The sequence below is a fragment of the Pseudophryne corroboree genome, chromosome 8 (assembly GCF_028390025.1).
Source record: "Pseudophryne corroboree isolate aPseCor3 chromosome 8, aPseCor3.hap2, whole genome shotgun sequence".
Taxonomy (NCBI): Eukaryota; Metazoa; Chordata; class Amphibia; order Anura; family Myobatrachidae; genus Pseudophryne; species Pseudophryne corroboree.
Window position 1 is genome coordinate 244,305,124 of NC_086451.1, and position 19,361 is coordinate 244,324,484.

General features: G+C 47.2%; 1 protein-coding gene across 2 annotated transcripts in view; it reads left to right on the forward strand.

Moving 5' to 3' along the window:
• Positions 1–1,854: 1,854 nt before the first annotated feature.
• Positions 1,855–19,361, forward strand: part of TAF1 (TATA-box binding protein associated factor 1) — a 298,119-nt gene continuing 280,612 nt past the window's right edge. For both annotated transcript variants that reach the window (XM_063937154.1, XM_063937155.1), the window contains exon 1: positions 1,855–2,151. In XM_063937154.1, coding sequence (XP_063793224.1) covers positions 1,936–2,151 — 216 coding nt within the window. In that variant the 5' untranslated portion in view covers positions 1,855–1,935. The remainder of the gene's footprint in view (positions 2,152–19,361) is intronic.

The window sequence follows — 19,361 nt, forward strand, 5'->3', positions numbered from 1 at the left end:
AATCTTATGCATACAGTACATGTTAATTTTTGAAGCTGTATGAGTTTTCTTTTTCAAAATTAGTTAGACTTAGCTGCATACCATCTGTCTGTTACAATCGACAAAACAGTAACGTATTATAAAAATGCCCTTTATAAATAAACACTGTTATAAAATTGTTTGGGTTATTCCTATGTTATAAACATCTGGTTATTAATTTGGAGACTACCAGTTCTACTTGGCCAGTTACAGCTCTGTGTCACAGACACGTTTTATATGTGTACCCCCCCCCCCCCCCCCCCTCAGCACTGGAAAGTCCTGCTATATTTCAATTTAAACATTTACCTATTGTCCTAACAACAGTGAGGATAATGGGCAAATGTATACTATGCTGTGATGAATACATAATTTGCCATTATCATGCATGTCAGGTATACTTTCTCACATATAGCGTACAATGGGCCTAATTCAGACCTGATCACTGTTGTGCGAAATCACACAGCAGCAGATTATCGAATGACTGCGCATGTGTATGGACCACAATGCGCAGCCACGAGCCCAAACAGCGACAGAATGGTGTGAAAATTTCGATCACTAGGCGTATGCAGGGTGATTGACAGGAAGTGGATGTTTGGGGGTGGTAACTGCCCGTTTTCTGGGAGTGTCAGAAAACGCAGGCGTTCCCAAGCATTTTCAGGTAGGGTGTGTGACATCCGCTCCGGACCCGAACAGCCTGTTTCTATCGCACCGTAGGAGTAAGTCCTGGGCTACGCATAGACTGGAAAAATCATTCAATGGTGAGTGAGTTGGGAACAGATTTGCAGCATAGTTGCCTACCCTCCCTCATTCTGCAGGAGACTCCCTGAAATAGTAGCAATCTCCCTCGCTCCCTGAATGGTCCCTCAATCTCCCTGAAAAAAAAAGAAATCATAGATACATACATTCAAATGGGATCATCAGCGCCATTTCCCTGCATTCGTTATAAGGAACAATGATCCCTATGGCTACATGCATCTTAAAGGTTTCTCGTGGCCACTTACAGTATATGGAACCTCTTGTAAAACACAATACCCGAGCAAATTCTGCAAATTATCAGTGTCTTTTCTTCAACAAATAGATCTTACTAACTTTGGGGCTCATTTACATTTGGATATGTCATTTTCATGACAGGCCTCTCAGATGTAGCAGTACACGTCCGCGATGATAGGTGTTACTTTCACAATCTCCCTGAAATGCTTTTTCAAAAGTAGGCAAGTATGATTTGCAGCTGTCCGCTGTCTGGCGAAGTTTTCGCACGGTGTATGCATGCATTCGCACACATGCATGGGGCGGGTTTTCACTATATGGGAGCAGAGGAGCGATCAGGTCAGCAGCTGCGTGTGACGTCAACAGTCCAGACACGCCTGCGTTCTAATGCCGTTGGCACACCCTGCGACCACCTCTGGCCGTCAATCCGGCAAAGGCGATAGCAGCCCTGTGATGCTGTTAGCGGCTGTTAGCGTCCCACTGGGCCTCCGGGGTGCGCAGCGACTCAGTCGGAATCATACTCTCCAACTGTACCTTTTTAGCAGGTAAAGTACTTTTTTTTTTATGGTCTGTACCTATTTTTGGCTCTACAAACTTCCATTGAAAGTATAGGAAAAGGGACGTGGCCACGCCCCATTTTCTGATTTGTACCGATTTTTAGGTTTAAAATGTTGGAGGATATGTCTGAATTACCATCCACGTTGGGAGATTTCAGCTGTGTATAATATGAACACAACAATATTAACTTAATAATTAAAATAAATACTGCATGCTGATTAGTTTGCCTGCAGTAGTGGCATGGTTGTAGCAGATTCCCTCTCAGTTATAAGCGGTACGGTAGCGTCTAGATTCTCTTGGTGCAGACAGATCCGTCAGTGTGAGCCCAGCCCCTCTAGTAGCGGAAGCTGTCGCTACGCCCACCGGTTCCGGATGCGGAAGTTGATGCGTTCCACTGTGGTTGTGTCGCAGGCGCAGGTCTCTGTTGTGTGTACCAAGGCTACTACGTCCGGCTGCCGGGGCTCATTTCCTGTGTATATAATGTCGGACTCAGAGAGCGATGAAGAGCGGCCGTTCTCGATCACTGGCTTCCTGTTCGGGAACATTAATGAGGATGGGCAGCTGGAAGATGACTCGGTGCTGGATAAGGTCGGTATTCTCCAATGATGGCTGTGCTGTATGCTCTGTGCTGCTGTGGAGTGTAATGAGGGTGCGCTGCAGAGCTCTGTACGTACTGCTGCAGAGGCTGGTCCTGTGTTTGCGACACTCTACTGTTCATTGTATTGTTTGCAGAGACCGCCTGCCCGTGTTTTATTGGTTTATTTATTGTGGAGTCTTGCAACGAATGTGATTTCCCTGTGAAGTGTATATGGTGTAGTCAGGGCCGGTGCAAGGTTCTTCGGCACCCTAGGCAAAACATATGCCTGCTGCACCCCCCCCCCCCCCCCAAAAAAAAAAAAAAAAACCCTCACACAGCCTCTAAAAATTATATTTTAAAAAGCCACTATGTGTGACATTTTGCGGGGACCCCCAGACAGGCTACAATGTGTCTGGACACCGTAGGATAGATTACTCCTGAGTGCGGCCGAAATGAAGATTTATACATTCAATGCAATGCAGTATATATATATATATATATCTATCTATCTATCTATATATCTATATCTATATCTATATATATATATCTATATATATATATCTATATCTATATCTATATATCTATATATATATATATATATATCTATATATATCTATATATATATATCTATATATCTATATATATCTCTATATCTCTATCTATCTATCACACACACACCAGTAGAGGAATGGAGCACTGACAAGGAGCCCCAGTAAAGCAAAGAATTCTGCCCATAAAAATGTATAATAGGGACCAATCCGAGGCGACTACATTGCAGGCTGCAGAAGACAGGGAACAGCAGCAGGGGAGCCGCCCGCAGTCTGCTCCGCAGTGTAGCACCAGTCCCTCACTTAGCACAACATAATTATCCCTGCAGGACTCGTCCCATATACAGAGTGTGTTCTTGTGGTGCGGTGCGGGAATATGTCGGCGCGGAGAGGAGCAGAAGAACTGTTACAATAGCCGGCAGCACGCTGCATACTCTATGTGCATAGAGTATTAGAGCCGCTGCCGATGGGTTACACTCACACTGACAGCGCTGCAGGGATGCCGCGACCGCCCAACTGTTATCAGCCGCCCGCCAGCGCTGTCAGTGTGAGTGTAACCCATCGGCAGCGGCTCTAATACTCTATGCACATAGAGTATGCAGCGTGCTGCCGGCTATTGTAACAGTTCTTCTGCTCCTCTCCACGCCGACATATTCCCGCCCCGCACCACAAGAACACACTCTGCTTACGGGGCGTGCTGCCGGCTAGTGGTACCGTACGTACAGTTCTTCTGCTCCTCTCCGCGTCTCTCCGGTAACGCTTGAAATATTCCTCCTCTTAAGAGGAGGAGCTGAGTAAGAGTAAGCGTGACCTGCCGCCCTCCAGTGGCCGCCGCCCATAGGCAGCTGCCTAAAGCTGCCTAGTGGTGGCGCCGGCTCTGGGTGTAGTCTAAAGTATGTAAATGTATTGCATTGTATATGATAGTGGGTGGGATGTAGCAATTATCACTTTTAGCCTTCCATTCAGTCGACTGCATACTGGCATCTTTAAGTCCAGAACAAGTTTAATGATGTTCTGAAGCAGTATAGTTATGCTAATCCAGGGGGGATTAGCATAACTATACTGCTTTAGAACATCATTAAACTTGTTCAGTACACTAGAAAGTGTACCCTCGCAGACCTGCATCGCTCGCCACTGGTTACTATTCCCATTAGATGTCCATGTGGGTAGTGTAACTGATAGCCCAGGGTTGGTTCTAAATCGGAGTGGGAGAAGGGACCTTCTGACGTCACTGGGGAGGAGATGCGTCACCAGGGGGAGGAGTTACGGCTGAACAGGGTACAAGAAAAGTACCCTCGTGTGCTCGCCCGCTTCGCTCGCCACCTGATTACTAAAGGTAATAGTTGGTGGCGTGGATAGTAGAGGACCTATCCCGCTGGCCTAACTCCTCCCCCTTGTGTCATGCCTCCTCCCCCTGATGTAAAAGGTCCCTTAGGCCACTTGAATCTAGCATCAACTGATAGCCCAGGGGTCCCATGTTCTGAACTTGAGCCGGCATTTTTATTGCTGATATGCAGAATTGCATAAACGCTGCCTGTGACCGCTCTTCCCATAGAGCTGTCCCAGCGATAAGAAGGCTTTCAGGTTTGTGATCCTGTGGTTCTAATGCGTGGCCATCAATCTGTGCAAGCCTCAAGTAATGCAGAAAACTTGTTAGCTTTTTTTTTTTTTTGCATAAATAATCCTATAGCCACTGCATACCAGGTCCAAGTTTTAGTAAAGGTATGCTTTCCTGAGCTTGCTGTATATGGGCATATCGTAGCCCCATAGAATCCTGGGGGTTTGCTGTGCAGCGGATCTGCAGCAGACATTTACAAAGTTTGTCATACGTCCTAGAGGATGCTGGGGACGCTTCAAGAACCATGGGGTATAGACTGGATCCGCAGGAGACATGGGCACTTTAAGACTTTGAATGGGTGTGAACTGGCTCCTCCCTCTATGCCTCTCCTCCAGACTTCAGTTTAGATTCTGTGCCCAGGGAGACTGGTCACACACAGGGGAGCTCTACTGAGTTTCTCTGAAAAGACTTTATGTTAGGTTTATTATTTTCAGGGAACACTGCTGGCAACAGTCTCCCTGCATCGTGGGACTTAGGGGAGAGAAGCAGACCTTCTTCTGTGAGTTTCAAGGCTCTGCTTCTTTGGCTACATTAGCTCCAGAGGGTCTGATCGCTAGGTACGCCTAGATGCTCGTTCCCAGAGCCCGCCGTCACCACCCTTGCAGAGCCAGAAGTCAGAAGACGGGTGAGTAGAAGAAGATCAGAAGACTTCAGTGACGGCTTTGAGGTACCGCACAGTGGCCGCGCTGTGCGCCATGCTCCCACACACAGGCACTGTAGGGTGCAGGGGGGGGGGGGGCGGCGGCGGTCCTGGGCAGCATATAAATCCTCAACAGAGTCTGGCAAAAGAATATATAAGTGCCTAGACACTATATTTAACCCCCGCCAGTATAAATATATGTAAGAAATAGCAGGGCTGAAGCATGCCATTAAGGGGGTGGGGTTTACCCCTCACAACTCATTTCAGCGCCATTTTCTCCTCACAGAGACGCTGGTCCTTCCAAAACACTGCTGTACAGATCAGAGTGAAAAACGAGGGGGGGGGCACAGTTGTTTGGTGCAATATAAATTAAAAATAAAAAGCACACTATATAAAGAGCGCTGTGGAAATGAGCTGGTATACTCCTGTTTTTCCCTGACAGAATGTACCGGGGTCTATCCCTTATAGCCAGTGTAATGTCGGTGGGTGTTTGGTACACGTGTGTCGGCATATCTGAGGCTGAGTGCTCTGCCACAAATGGCTGTGGGAATGAATGTCGGCACCGCCGACTCCTAATGGTACTTGGTACATGTAAATAAGTGTCAACATGTCAGTAGATGTATGTTCTTCCCAAGAGAAAGCTATATGGGAGACACAGACATGTTGGAGGTGACCCTGTCGGCACCAACAATATCTGACTGGGTAAAAATTGGCATGATAATGTGATGCATATCAGAAAAGGCTATACCTATATGTATATGTATGTATAGTAAGGTTGCATAGGTCTGTGGCACGAACACAGAATCAGTAATATTTATGGAGGGTGTCATATTCATAGAATAGATTTCCCTCAGACCCCTTGGGATCGTAAAATTTTTATTTTGCCCAGTTATAACTCCCTGAGATCGACACGAATACTGTTTCTTATGTCGACCATAAAATCGGCATTCAGTACATGTTACATACACATTAGGAACGTATTAACGTCACTAGGGACCTGCTGTTCCTGGCAAGGGAGATATATATATATATATATATATATATATATATATATATATATATATATATATATATATATATATATATATATATATATATATATATATATATATATATATATATATATATATATATATATAATTTATAATGAATGCTGGCGCCTTGTCAACCGTGACAAGATGGTTTCAAATCCTCAAGAGGATTTCGAGTGTTTATTCTTTTCCCGCCGTGTATAGAATAAAGTGAGAGTCGCCCCCTGTTCTGCACGGGGCCCTGTCACAATGGATTGTATGCAGGAGAATATGTGATACTCTACTTATGTGTCCGCGTGTACGTTGATTATACTTGCATTACATGCGCATGGGGGAGTAGTTGTATGCAGGGAACTCCTTAAGTTGGATCATATCTATAACATTGCAGCATACTGCCGTGCGACTACAAGGGATATAGGACTGTTGGGTTCGCGGGCCAATTCCATGGCGGTCTCGACTAGGAGGGCGTTGTGGATTCACCAATGGAATGCTGATGCTGACTCCGAGAAGAACTGGAGTCTCTTCCCTATGAAGGTGAAGCCTGGTTTGGTGATGGCCTTGTTACGTTGATCTCGGCATATGCCACTGGTAAGTCTACCTTCTTGCCCTATGTTCCCTCACAACGGTTGGTGACACATTATTGTAGGATGCAGTCATTTCGACCGAATAGATACGGATTTCCCTTTCTTTGCAGGTAGAGGAAGGTGAAAAGGTAAGAGGTCAGCAGCCTTTTCAAGTTCGCAGAAGCAGAAATCATTCTCTGTTTCTGCCACATCCACCGCATGATGCTGGGTCTATCTTGCGAGAGCCCACACTGGTGGGACCACGTCTAATACTCTTCAGTCAGTCCTGGAACGGACATGGACCAGTGAGTTTTAAGAATAGAGTCCCAAGGGGGACATACTGGAGTTTCCAGACATTTCCCCTCACCGATTTTTCAAATAGACCTTACCGATTCTCCTCTGGACGGGGAGGTAGTATGCGACGCAATACAAGAGTTGTGTCAGGATCAGGTCATTGTCCTGCTGTCTCGGTCACACAATAAAAAAAAGAAGTTGTTGTTCAAGCTTTTTCGTGCTACCGCGGCCGGACGGCTCGGTCAGACCAATCCTATATCTGAAATCCCAAAAATTTCTACTTAAGAAGTTGAACTACAAAATGGAATCTCTCGGGTGGGGATCTCCAATCTGAAAAAGGAGAAAGGGGGTCTAATTACGGTTTCTTCCGCATTAGGCTTACCTGGGTTTGCTATTCAGGATTGTCCTTAGCAATTCACCGGAGTGATGATGGTATGATGGTTTTCCTTCGATAGTAAAAAAGTCATTATTATTCTGTACTGGGCGCTCTCCTGATTACGGTGAGGTCAAGAAACCAGGTGGTGCAAAACGTTGCATTCTCCCTGACAGTTCTTCAACAACGTGGTTGACTCCTGAACTTGCCAGAATCACTGTTGATCCCAACGACGCGGTTGTCGGCGTTGGGAATAATTTTAGATACATAACTGATGAGTTTGTTTCTTCCAGTGAAAAAAGCTCTGAAGATCCAGAGTCTGGTCAGACCTGCAACAGAGAGAGAGAGAGAGATTTATTGTAGACTTACCATTGTTAAATCTCTTTCTGCGAGGTACACTGGATTCCACAGGGCGCCCACCCTGACGCACTTAGCTTCTTTGGGTTTGTATGGCATTAGCCGCTGGTCCCTTCTTTTGCCGTGAGAATGTGGTTCTATTTGACTAACATCTACCGTCTCTTTACTACTACTGCATTGGACTGGTTAACAAAACTGAGCTCCTGTGCACGGAGGAGGGGGTTATATAGAGGACGCAGTGCGGTGCATCCTTGGAACAGTCAAAGTTTTTAGGCTGTTGGTGCCTCGGGTCAAGATCCGACTCTACACCCCAATGTTATTCACTGTGGAATCCAGTGTACCTCGCAGAAAGAGATTTAACAATGGTAAGTCTATCCTATCTATCTATCTATCTATCTATCTATCTATCTATCTATCTATCTATCTATCTATCTATCTATCTATCTATTTATCTTTCCACTCTGCACTCACAGAGACTGAATGAAGAACTTGACTGGGCACATCAGCTAAAGTCAACGTTTCAGGAAAACTTCTTTTTATCAAGACCAACTGCACAGTAAAAAAACCAAACATTTAAATACATTACCAGTCACCTCGTGTACACAGTGTTCTCCGCTCTCCGGGACTCCCGGTGACATCATGGGCGCGCGCCGGCATCCACGGGGGGCGGGGAACATTCAAAGTGAGGACCTTCACCATAGAAACCCGGCTGTACAAATCAAACAGTGGGGATAATGAACAACCTATGTTATAGGCATGTACGAGAATCATAGAACACAGTCTAAACAGGAATGTAAATAAGGAGTAAGCCACTATTGGTTTAAGTTTAATATTCCTTATTTACATTCCTGTTTAGACTGTGTTCTATGATTCTCGTACATGCCTATAACATAGGTTGTTCATTATCCCCAGTGTTCGCAAAAACGCGCTATGGCGCGTATTTTACCCCAAAACGGAGGATGAGGACTCACTTTTTAATAATGGGAGGGTCCCCGGGGACGCGCTCCGCTGGGATGCACTCTGGTGCTTGCTCTGACGTTACTTGTCAGGCGGCTGCTGCTGCTGCTGGGCGGGAGGACGCAGAGAGTACCACGCTGAGAGGAGCGAGGGACTGCACAATCATGCCGCCTACCATGGGAAGCCGCAGCGCGGCTCTCTGGGGAGGGAGGAGGTTCGAGAGAGCCGGAGTCTGTGTCAGAGTCGGAGCCGCCGCCGGGTGACATTACTCGGCATTGATGAAGTTTGCCGGACCCGCCACCAGGGGACAGCTCCTTGCAGTGCTGAAATTGAGGATGCAGGTAGGGCGCTGGGACAGTGGGGAAGGAGTGTGCGGTGCTGGAGCCAGTGTGCAGGGCCAGGCAGAAACAGCAGCATGCTAATGCTCCCTTCACAGTGTCTGCCCCTTCTCCAGCTCAGTGTCCCCCAGCATTACTGACCCTGCCAGCAGAGCGTTTCCCCCTTCCCTCCCCATCCTGTCCACTGTGCCATCTCGCTTCCCTCCCATCTAGAACCCCCAATCAGTCCAGACACACTGATTCCCCCCCCCCCACCCAGTCGACGGCGGATACAGCCGACGGGCGACCCGGCGGTGGGGGGCAGTGACGGGGGAGTGAAGTTCCTTCACTCCCTCCGTCACCCGGCTCCATAGAAGTGCAGGCAAATATGGACGAGATCGTCCATATTGGCCTGCATGCACAAGGGAAGGGGCACCACACTGATAGATATGACCTTTATCTCGTTCATTAATGAACAAGATCGTTTGTATCTTTCAGTCAGATCGACCAGTGTGTAGGGTAGGGGTGGGCAGGATACGGCCCGCAAACCGATCCTGCCCGGCCCACTGCTTCCCACCAGCGTGCAATGACAAGCGGCCCGACCGACTGAGCTGCTTGTCATTGCTCTGCAGTACCTCCAAGCTGCCGCCGCCTGTCTCCCCTGCTGCTGCTGCACGGCGACTGACAAACTCATCCTCCTCCCGCCTCCAGAGTCCCCAGTGACAAAGGCAATGATCAGATGAAAAGGGGGCGGAGCCATGTTGAGATGAGGGGGCGGGGCTACACGGGACCTCAGGGGGCGGAGCTACACGGGACATAAGCCGCTGCTACAGATCTATCCTTCCTGCCACTGCCAGCCAGACACAGATCAGTAAGTTAATGGAAAAAGGCCCTCATTCCGAGTTGTTCGCTCGCAAGCGGATTTTAGCAGATTTGCTCACGCTAAGCCGTCGCCTACTGGGAGTGAATCTTAGCATCTTAAAATTGCGAACGATATATTCGCAATATTGCGATTACACACCTCGTAGCAGTTTCTGAGTAGCTTCAGACTTACTCGGCATCTGCGATCAGTTCAGTGCTTGTCGTTCCTGGTTTGACGTCACAAACACACCCAGCGTTCGCCCAGACACTCCTCCGTTTCTCCGGCCACTCCTGCGTTTTTTCCGGAAACGGTAGCGTTTTTTCACACACGCCCATAAAACGGCCTGTTTCCGCCCAGTAACACCCATTTCCTGTCAATCACATTACGATCGCCAGAACGATGAAAAAGCCGTGAGTAAAATTCCTAACTGCATACAAATTTACTTGTCGCAGTGCGAACATTGCGCATTAAGCGGAAAATCGCTGCGATGCGAAGATTTTTACCGAGCGAACAACTCGGAATGAGGGCCAAAGTGAGGGAAAGAAAGTGTATTTGTGTGTGTGTGTGTGTGTGTGTGTGTGTGTGTGTGTGTGTGTGTGTGTATATATGAGAGAGTGTGTATATGTTTGTGTGTGCGGGCAGCGGCGTCAGACTGTTTTTGGGTTAGGGGGGAGATCTTTAACGCTCGCTGTACCACCCCCAAACCCCCCCTGGATTCTTTCACAGTGTCACCCCCCATGTTCTGTCACCGTGACCCCCCCCCCATGTTCTGTCACCGTGACCCCCCCCCCACGTTCTGCCACGGAGTCAGCCCCCCCGTGTTCTGCCACGGAGTCAGCCCCCCCGTGTTCTGCCACGGAGTCAGCCCCCCCGTGTTCTGCCACGGAGTCAGCCCCCCCGTGTTCTGCCACGGAGTCAGCCCCCCCGTGTTCTGCCACGGAGTCAGCCCCCCCGTGTTCTGCCACGGAGTCAGCCCCCCCGTGTTCTGCCACGGAGTCAGCCCCCCCGTGTTCTGCCACGGAGTCAGCCCCCCCGTGTTCTGCCACGGAGTCAGCCCCTCGTCCAACCCCCGTGTCACCCTCACCGTGTCCCGTCACCGTGTCACACCTTTCCCCAGGGGCCATAAGACATTGGATAATTTGCTTGCTGGTCAATGATTATCCCAAATAAAATGTTAATGTGTAAAAGGGGGCTCTACCTTCCGTAATGTGTAAAAGGGGGCTCTACCTTCCGTAATGTGTAAAAGGGGGCTCTACCTTCCGTAATGTGTAAAAGGGGGCTCTACCTTCCGTAATGTGTAAAAGGGGGCTCTACCTTCCGTAATGTGTAAAAGGGGGCTCTACCTTCCGTAATGTGTAAAAGAGAGCTCTACCTGGCGCAATGTGTGACAGGGGCTCTACCTGGAGTAATTTGAGTAATGGAGACTATTGTGCAGCCTAATATGAATCTGTATTATTTTTTGGCCACACCCTTTCCCCATGAAGCCACGTCCCTATATTTTTGGCACGTGGGGGAGCTGCTATTTTGTGTGCAGCCCTCGAATACTGACAGGAAAGTGTCAAGTGGCCCCTCAGCTGAAGTAATTGCCCACCCCTGGTGTAGGGCCTCTTAGTGATCCTGCATCCCACCACCATCTCGCTGCCCCCTTCCCATCCAGACCAGTGCTTTACCTGGTGCAAAATGTATGACGTGCTCTGCCTGGCGCAATGTGTATGACGTGCTCTGCCTGGCGCAATGTGTATGACGTGCTCTGCCTGGCGCAATGTGTATGACGTGCTCTACCTGGCGCAATGTGAACTGGCACTATTATGTGGCCACGCCCCTTCCCCATGAAGCCATGCCCCTAATTTTTAGCGATGCGCATTTGGCGCGCAGTCCTTGCTTCCGTGCTTTGGAGAATGGGAGGGGGAGCACCTATTCACTTTCTGCTGGAGAGCACCAAAGTGTCTAGTTACAGCTCTGGTGCAGGGTGTCCTGTATGCTACACACCGCAGCAGCATTTTTCCTGAAACGTTGACTTTAGCTGCTGTGCCTAGTCAAGTTCTTCATTCAGTCTCTGTGAGTGCCGGCTATTTCCTGTGGTTGTATGTTGCTTGCAAGCAGGGCACCGGAGCAAATTGTTCCCTATATCTTTAGTGGAATGCCAAATAAACCCTGTATGTATATATAAACCACAGCACTGTCTGCACTCGCCACTCGTGGGGTGCATGTAGCCCATGGCCGCCTACTTAAATATATACAAACAGAAAATTCAGCACTCACCAAAGCAAGCTAACTTATCCTCACAACATCGATAAATAAATTATGGGGGTTTAGTTAGTGATTGTCCAATGCACGGAAGCCTGCAAACCACTCGCCAAGGTACCCCACCTTCATGCAGGTCCTACACTATCACAGAGTCTTAAAATTTTAAACCTGGCAACTGTATCACACATAATAAAACTGCAAATATGCCTACTTGGTTTAATGTGTACCTGCCACATACCTTATGGCTTTTAAAGGTACACTAGTCACCTGACACTGGCTGATAAAGTACTAAGGAACACAGGTTTAGGATAATTGAGTTTACATAGGGGTGCATGAAAAAGCTTGTGGCCACAGTTAATAAGGGTTAACCAAATGCAGATGCACAGCGCCGCCTCCTCTATAACCCCGCCTCTGTGCACAGGAGCACAGTTTGTAAGTTGGTGCCTGCAGTGCAGGCTGACAACAGGGAGGGCTGCACTGGGCATCTCTGAAAAGAGCTTTCGTTTGAAGAAAGAAGATTTTTGTTAGGTATTCTGTCTGCTTATTTTGTACTATTCCACCCTAAGGTAAAGCTTTTATATAATGTCAGCTCATCAAGGTGAGGGTTCTGTGGCTGACCCTGCGTCCTGCAGTGCTCATGCCATGGATGTCTCTGAGGAAAATATTGCAGCTGGGGGTTCAGGTGCTGGTGTTTTTTTTTTTTGCCCCTCAGTCAGTCTACTACAACGGGGGCAACTACTGACCCACTGTGGGCTACGTTTTCTAATTTACTGACTACGCTGGTAACTAGACTTGCGCCCCCTATGGGACCTGCTGTGCCATTACAGACACATATTGTCCCTGCTGTTAATCCATCATGGGCAGATACTCTGTCCTCTCAGTTACAGCAATTAAATCAGTCTTTGGCCAAGCAAAATCCTAACCCTTGCCCGCCTAGGACCAAAGGGTCATCTAAGCGGGCCCTTACGTCCTCACAATCCACTCATATTACAGATACTTCCTCTGATGAAGATGGCGAATATACTGATACCTCAGACACTGATGCAGATGCTTCTGATGGGGAATCCCTGACCCAAGTGGATGTTCCTGACTTTAGAGGCTATAAGACTGATTCTTCAAATTGATCATGACGAATAACCACCTAAGAAACCAGATAAGTTTAAGCGTCAGAAGGTTACTAAATTAGTTTTACCACATTCTGACCATTTAGTTGACATACGTCAGGAATCCTGGGAATATCCAGGTAAGAAATTCTCTGTCTAAGGAGATGCTGGCTCGTTATCCCCTTGCTGAGGAGTTAAGCAAAAATTGGGAAACGCCGCCTCTGGTGGACTCACAGGTCGCATGTCTGGTGTATCATCTGCTCTGCCTGTCACTGCCGTCACCTCTCTGAAGGAACCGACGGATAAGCGTGTGGAATGTTGCTTGAAGTCCATTTATACTCTGGCTGGAGCTGTGCATAGGCCTACTATTGCGGCCTTTTGGGCTGCTAAAGCTATAGAGGCTTGGGTTCAGGAAGTAGAAGTGGAACTACCGTTCTAATTTTCCTGATAATGCAAAACAGTGTCTTTCATACATTGTTACAGCCTCTCATTATATTCAGGAGGCGGCATCGGACAGGTATCCTAGTGGCCAAAGCGTCTACCACGTCTATTCTGGCCCGCCAGATCCTCTGGTTGCAGTCCTGGTCGGTAGATCTGGACTCGAAAAAGACCATGGAGGTGATCCCTTTTAAGGGAAACATTCTTTTTGGGGAAGATCTCAACAAGATTGTCGCTGACTTAGCGTCTGCTAAGACTGCATGTCTGCCCAGTACTTCTGCTTCGGTCACGAAGGCTTAGAGTACTTCCTTTCGTCCCTTTCGACCTCCCGGTAAAGCAAAGGGTCAGGCGTACCCGAAACAGGCTCGCACTTCCAAATCCACTAAGCCCAAACCTAAACGTGCCCAGGGTAGGAGGCTGACTTCTACGGTTTGCGCCGGTATGGCTACAAACCACTTCGGACGCCTTGGTAAGGGAAGTCGTCACTCACGGATACCCCATCTCTTTCAAGAAGCGTCCCCATTGCCAGTTTTGCTCAACAAACATCCCTTCGGATTCGGTAAAAGCAACAACTCTTCATCTGGTGGTACAATCCCTCCTAGATGCGGGAGTGGTAGTGCCAGTGCGTCTGGCTCAGAGAGGCAGGGGATACTATTCAACGCTGTTTCTAGTTCCGAAACCGAATGGATCTTCTCGCCCCATTCTCAACCTCAAGTCTCTGAACAAATTTGTGAAAGTTTCCAAATTCCGTATGGAACCTCTTTGCTCTATTGTTCTGGCCCTAGAGCCCAAGGACTACATGGTATCCATGGATATACAGGGATATCGGCAGGTGTGCTGGCCTGTGGCTGCTGATACTCTAAGGCTCTGTGGTTCAAAAAAGTTTGGGAACCCCTGCATTAATACATATATATTTTTTTTTTACAATGTTTTTATTGAGACAATGGATGGGAGGCATACATGACATTTAACAATGCAAATGAACAATATAGAGTGTACGTATGATCTTGCATCCATGTATCGTATATCATGGCACAGGTCGAAAAAGTATCTGCCGTCAATTCTCCAGTTTTCTGTATTTTCAATCTTGGAACTTAATAATCAAAAATATTGCCTTAATGTGAAAGGCACTTGTAAATAACGATAGGATACCATTAAAACAAATGGGCAATGGAAATACTAAGCTGCTTGCGAACAAAAGAAGCCTATCGGGTAAAATGGGGGAATTGGAATGGCTTGTTTCAAAGACTCCATATGATATTATAGGTATTACGGAAACATGGTGGGATGACTCTCATGACTGGGTTGCAAATTTGGAGGGATATTCTCTTTTCAGAATGGATAGGGCTACCCAAAGGAGAGGAGGGGTAAGTCTCTATGTTAAACCATCTCTAAAACCATACTTAAAATACATTATTTATGAGGGGATTGAAGATAACGTGGAGTCGCTATGGGTTGAGATCACAAGTGGGGGTTTTTGAAGCAAAAAATCTAGCCATAGGCATGTGCTACAAACAACTGGATATTAGCATACATGAGGAGAAACAACTCTTGCAGCAAACTGAAAAAGGTACGTGAATGGGGTCATCCTAGTGATAGGGGATTTTAACTATCCTGATATAAATTGGAGTAACGATTCGTGTGTAAAAGCTAGGGGCAATAGGTTCTTAAATACGTTAAAGGATCACTACTTGTCTCAATGATACCTCTTTCATACCTAAAAATGCAGGGTCTTACCCGGGAATACGGTCCCGGGATCATGCAGGGACAATCCCGGGTAAGACGCCTTGCATACCGCAGTCGGCAGCCCGGCATATTGCTGGGTTGCTGATGTCAGCGGTGACGCGGCGGGGCAGCGCTAGAGATCACATGATCTCCAAGTGCCGCCTGTACATAGAGAGTGAACGGGAGTCAGGGCGCATTGACCCAGCTCCCGTTCACACCGCAAAGTGAGCCGGGTTGAACACTGGTTCAACCCTGGTCAAGAGCAGGGTTGAAATACCGGGTCACTGGACCCGGTATTTCAACCCGGCACCCTTTCATACCGCACATGAACACGAGTTATGCACGTTCATGTGCCAATAACCCGTGTTCAGAGGTGCTGGTGTGAAAGGAGTATGATTAGAGGACCCAACTAGAGTTAAAACTATTCAGGACCTAGTTGTTACCAATAATGTGGACATGATATCAAACACTAAAGTTGGGGAGACCTTGGGAAACAGTGATCACTATATGATCAGTTTCAAGAAACATAGCTACAAGGTATCAACCAAAACATTAAACTTTAGAAAAGCTAACTTCAATATGCTGAGACAGGCACTAAACAATATCAATTGGGAAGTTTTGTTTCATAGCAAAAACACAATGGAAATGCCTTTTTTAAAGGGATGCTCGATAGCAATATTCACAAATTCATTCCCATGGACAGTTAACGCGGGAGTACTAAACTCAAACCAATGTGGCTTAATAAAGAGGTAAAAGAAGCAATGGCTAAAAAGAGGCGTGCTTTCAAAGCATTTAAATCTAATGGAGGGGAGGAGTCATTCCAGTACTACAAGGAATGCAATAAAAGATGCAAAAAAACAATAAGAGCAGCTAAAAGATGCAAAAAAAACAAGAGCAGCTAAAATTGTAAATGAAAAGCAAATAGCTATAAAGAGTAAAACCAGTCCTAAAAAAGTTTTATAAATACATAAACCGTAAAAGCTTAAAAAAGGAGAACATAGGCCCATTAATAGACGAACTGGGAACCTTGATAAACAATGACAAAATAGAAGCGGAAATACTGAACAAATACTGAACAATTTTTTTTTCTTCAGTGTTCACCAGGGATGATCAGACAGTGAAGGCAATGACTCTTGGCTAGATGCTTGTTTAAGTGAGGAAGTAGTCCTGGAGAGACTTAGCAAAATAAAGATTAATAAATCACCAGGCCCAGATGGTATTCACTCGAGGGTTATTATGGAGCTTAGGTCATGTCCTAGAGGATGTTGGGGTTCACATTAGTACCATGGGGTATAGGCGGGTCCCTTCGGAGCCATGGGCACTTTAAGAGTTTTTAATAGTGTGGGCTGGCTCCTTCCTCTATGCCTTTCCTACCAGACTCAGTTTAGAAAATGTGCCCGGTGGAGCCGGTCACAGCTAGGGGAGCACCTAGGAGTTTTTCTAGTTTTTATTGTTTTTTAAAACCGGTACAGGGAGGCTGCTGGCAACAGCCTCCCTGCTTTGTGGGACTTAGGGGGGGAGTAGGAACCAACCCTAGAGGTTAATGGTTCTCTATCTCTGCTGACAGGACACTAAGCTCCTGAGGGTGCTGACCGCAAGCCCACGAGGCACCCGCTCACTCCCGCAGCACTGCCGCCACCCCCTAACAGAGCCAGAAGATGGAGTGGTGAGTATGACGCCGGCGCCCGGTAAGTGGGTCACCGATGGGAAATGGCGGCACAAGGGTAGGAGCGCAGCTCTGACAGGCTGTGCTCCGGAGGGCTCAGCGGTACTTGTAGAGTGGCACTGTGAAGAGCGCCCTGAGCCAGCGCACATACCCTACACTGGTCACAGATGCTAACCGGGGCTAATCCCACTGTGAGCAGCCAAATCACCTCAGGCCAGTATAAACACTGAAAGTGGGAAGACGCGCTTACAGGGGTCGGGGCTTCTTCCTCAGAGCGGATCTAGCACTCACCAGCGCAATTTTTCCCTGCAGATCACACTAAAGAGACGCTGACAGGGAGTGCTGCCTCCCACATAACTCCAGCTTACCTCTGCGGTACCAGGGTGTTATAGACAGGGTGTGACAGTGAGATATTAGCTATATAATCTATTAAGGTTATTCAGGAAGCGCCGGCTGTTTACTGTATAAACTGCCCACTGGGGTGCTGTGTGGCTATCACCTTATACTCTGTCTCTCTGAAGGAACTCTGGGGGAAACAGTGTCTGCATTTTCCTGTGTGTGTTTGTATAGCTCACATAAACATGTCTAAGAACTCTGTATCCTGTGCTGCAGAGTGTGTATCTTCTCCTGAAGAGTCTGTTCTATGTGCTCTGGACTTTAATGTACTGTCTCGGCCTCCACCATGGGTGGATTCTATTAGGGGAATGATATCCCAGATTTCATCTCAGATAGCTCAAAATGAGACTGAAACACCTGGTTTTGAGAAAGTCTGAGGTTTTGTCGTATTCCGCTCCCACTACCTCTACAAATACCCCAATTATTTACCCTAAGAAGCGTGCTCTTGCCCAGATAATGCAAGTTGACACGGATACCGACTCGGATACAGGGGACGTGATGGGGATATGCATGGGGGAGATGCATCCCTTGATAAAGGGATGCAACTCATGATTGAGGCTATTAGGGACATTTTACACCTTACTGATAAGGTACCTGAGCCAGCAGAGGAGACTTACTTTACTGATAATAAGAAATCCTCTATTACATTCCCTGCATCTAAGGAATTAAACGCATTGTTTGAAAAATCCTGGAAAAACCCGGAGAAAAAATTCCAGATCCCAAAAAGGGTTTTCATTGCTTTTCGTTTCCCTGAGGAGAACAGGAAAAAAATGGGAAATCCCGCCTGTAGTGGACGCTTCTGTGTCTAGATTGTCTAAAAAAGGGGTTTTACCTGTCCCAGGGTCCACCGCTTTAAAAGAGCCAGCAGACTGTAAGACTGAGACTACACTCAAATCATTATACATAGCTACTGGTGTAGCTTTAAGGCCTACTATTGCTTGTGCGTGGATTTCTAAAGCCATAGTAAAGTGGTCAGGCACATTACTAGAGGAATTAGATTCTATGGATTGAAGTAACATTGAATTGTTCTTGTTCTTCAGACTTTCTCAAAACCAGGTGTTTCAGTCTCATTTTGAGCTATCTGAGATGAAATCTGGGATATCATTCCCCTAATAGAATCCACCCATGGTGGAGGCCGAGACAGTACATTACAGTCCAGAGCACATAGAACAGACTCTTCAGGAGAAGATACAGGACTCTGCAGGTTTCATGGTGGAGGCCATGAAGGATCTTGGCCATCTCAATGCGAGGGCTTCTTCCATGGCTGTCTCGGCACGCAGGGGACTCTGGCTGTGCCAGTGGTCTGCTGATGCAGAATCCAAGAAGATGTGGAGAACCTACCGTTCACAGGTCAGGCTCTGTTTGGGGAAACGTTAGATGCATTGATCTCCATGTCAACTGCGGGTAAGTCAACATTCCTTCCCTCAGTTACACCACCTACTAGGAAATCTTATCCTACATCTACAATGCAGTCCTTTTCGGACCGCGAAAGTAAAAAAGTCCAAACCCCCCTTCCACTTTCTTTAGAGGAGGTCTGGGGAAATCCAGAAAACCTGCACCAACAGGTTCACAGGAATAGAAACCTGGTTCTGCTTCCTCAAAATCCTCAGCATGACGGTGGACCTCCCAGCCTGGAGATCGGGCAGGTGGGAGCAAGATTAAAAAATTTCGGTCATGTCTGGGCGTCATCAGGCCTTGACCCCTGGGTACAAGATATTGTTACCCAGGGGTACAGACTGGAGTTTCAAGAACTCCCACCTCAGATTCTTCAAATCAGGCTCACCAGCTTTGCTGACAGAAGGTGCTATCCTACAAGAAGTCATTCAAAATTGCTCAAGTCAAATGTTATTGTTCCAGTTCCACCTCACTTAACAAACAAGGGTTATTACTCAAACCTGTTTGTAGTACCGAAACCGAATGGTTTGGTCAGGCCAATATGGAATCTAAAGTCGTTGAACCCTTATTTGAGGGAATTCAAATTCAAGATGGAGTCTCTGAGAGCGGTGATCTTGGGTCTAGAGGAGCGGGAATTTCTAGTATCCCTGGATATCAAGGATGTGTACCTTCACATTCCGATCTGGCCGCC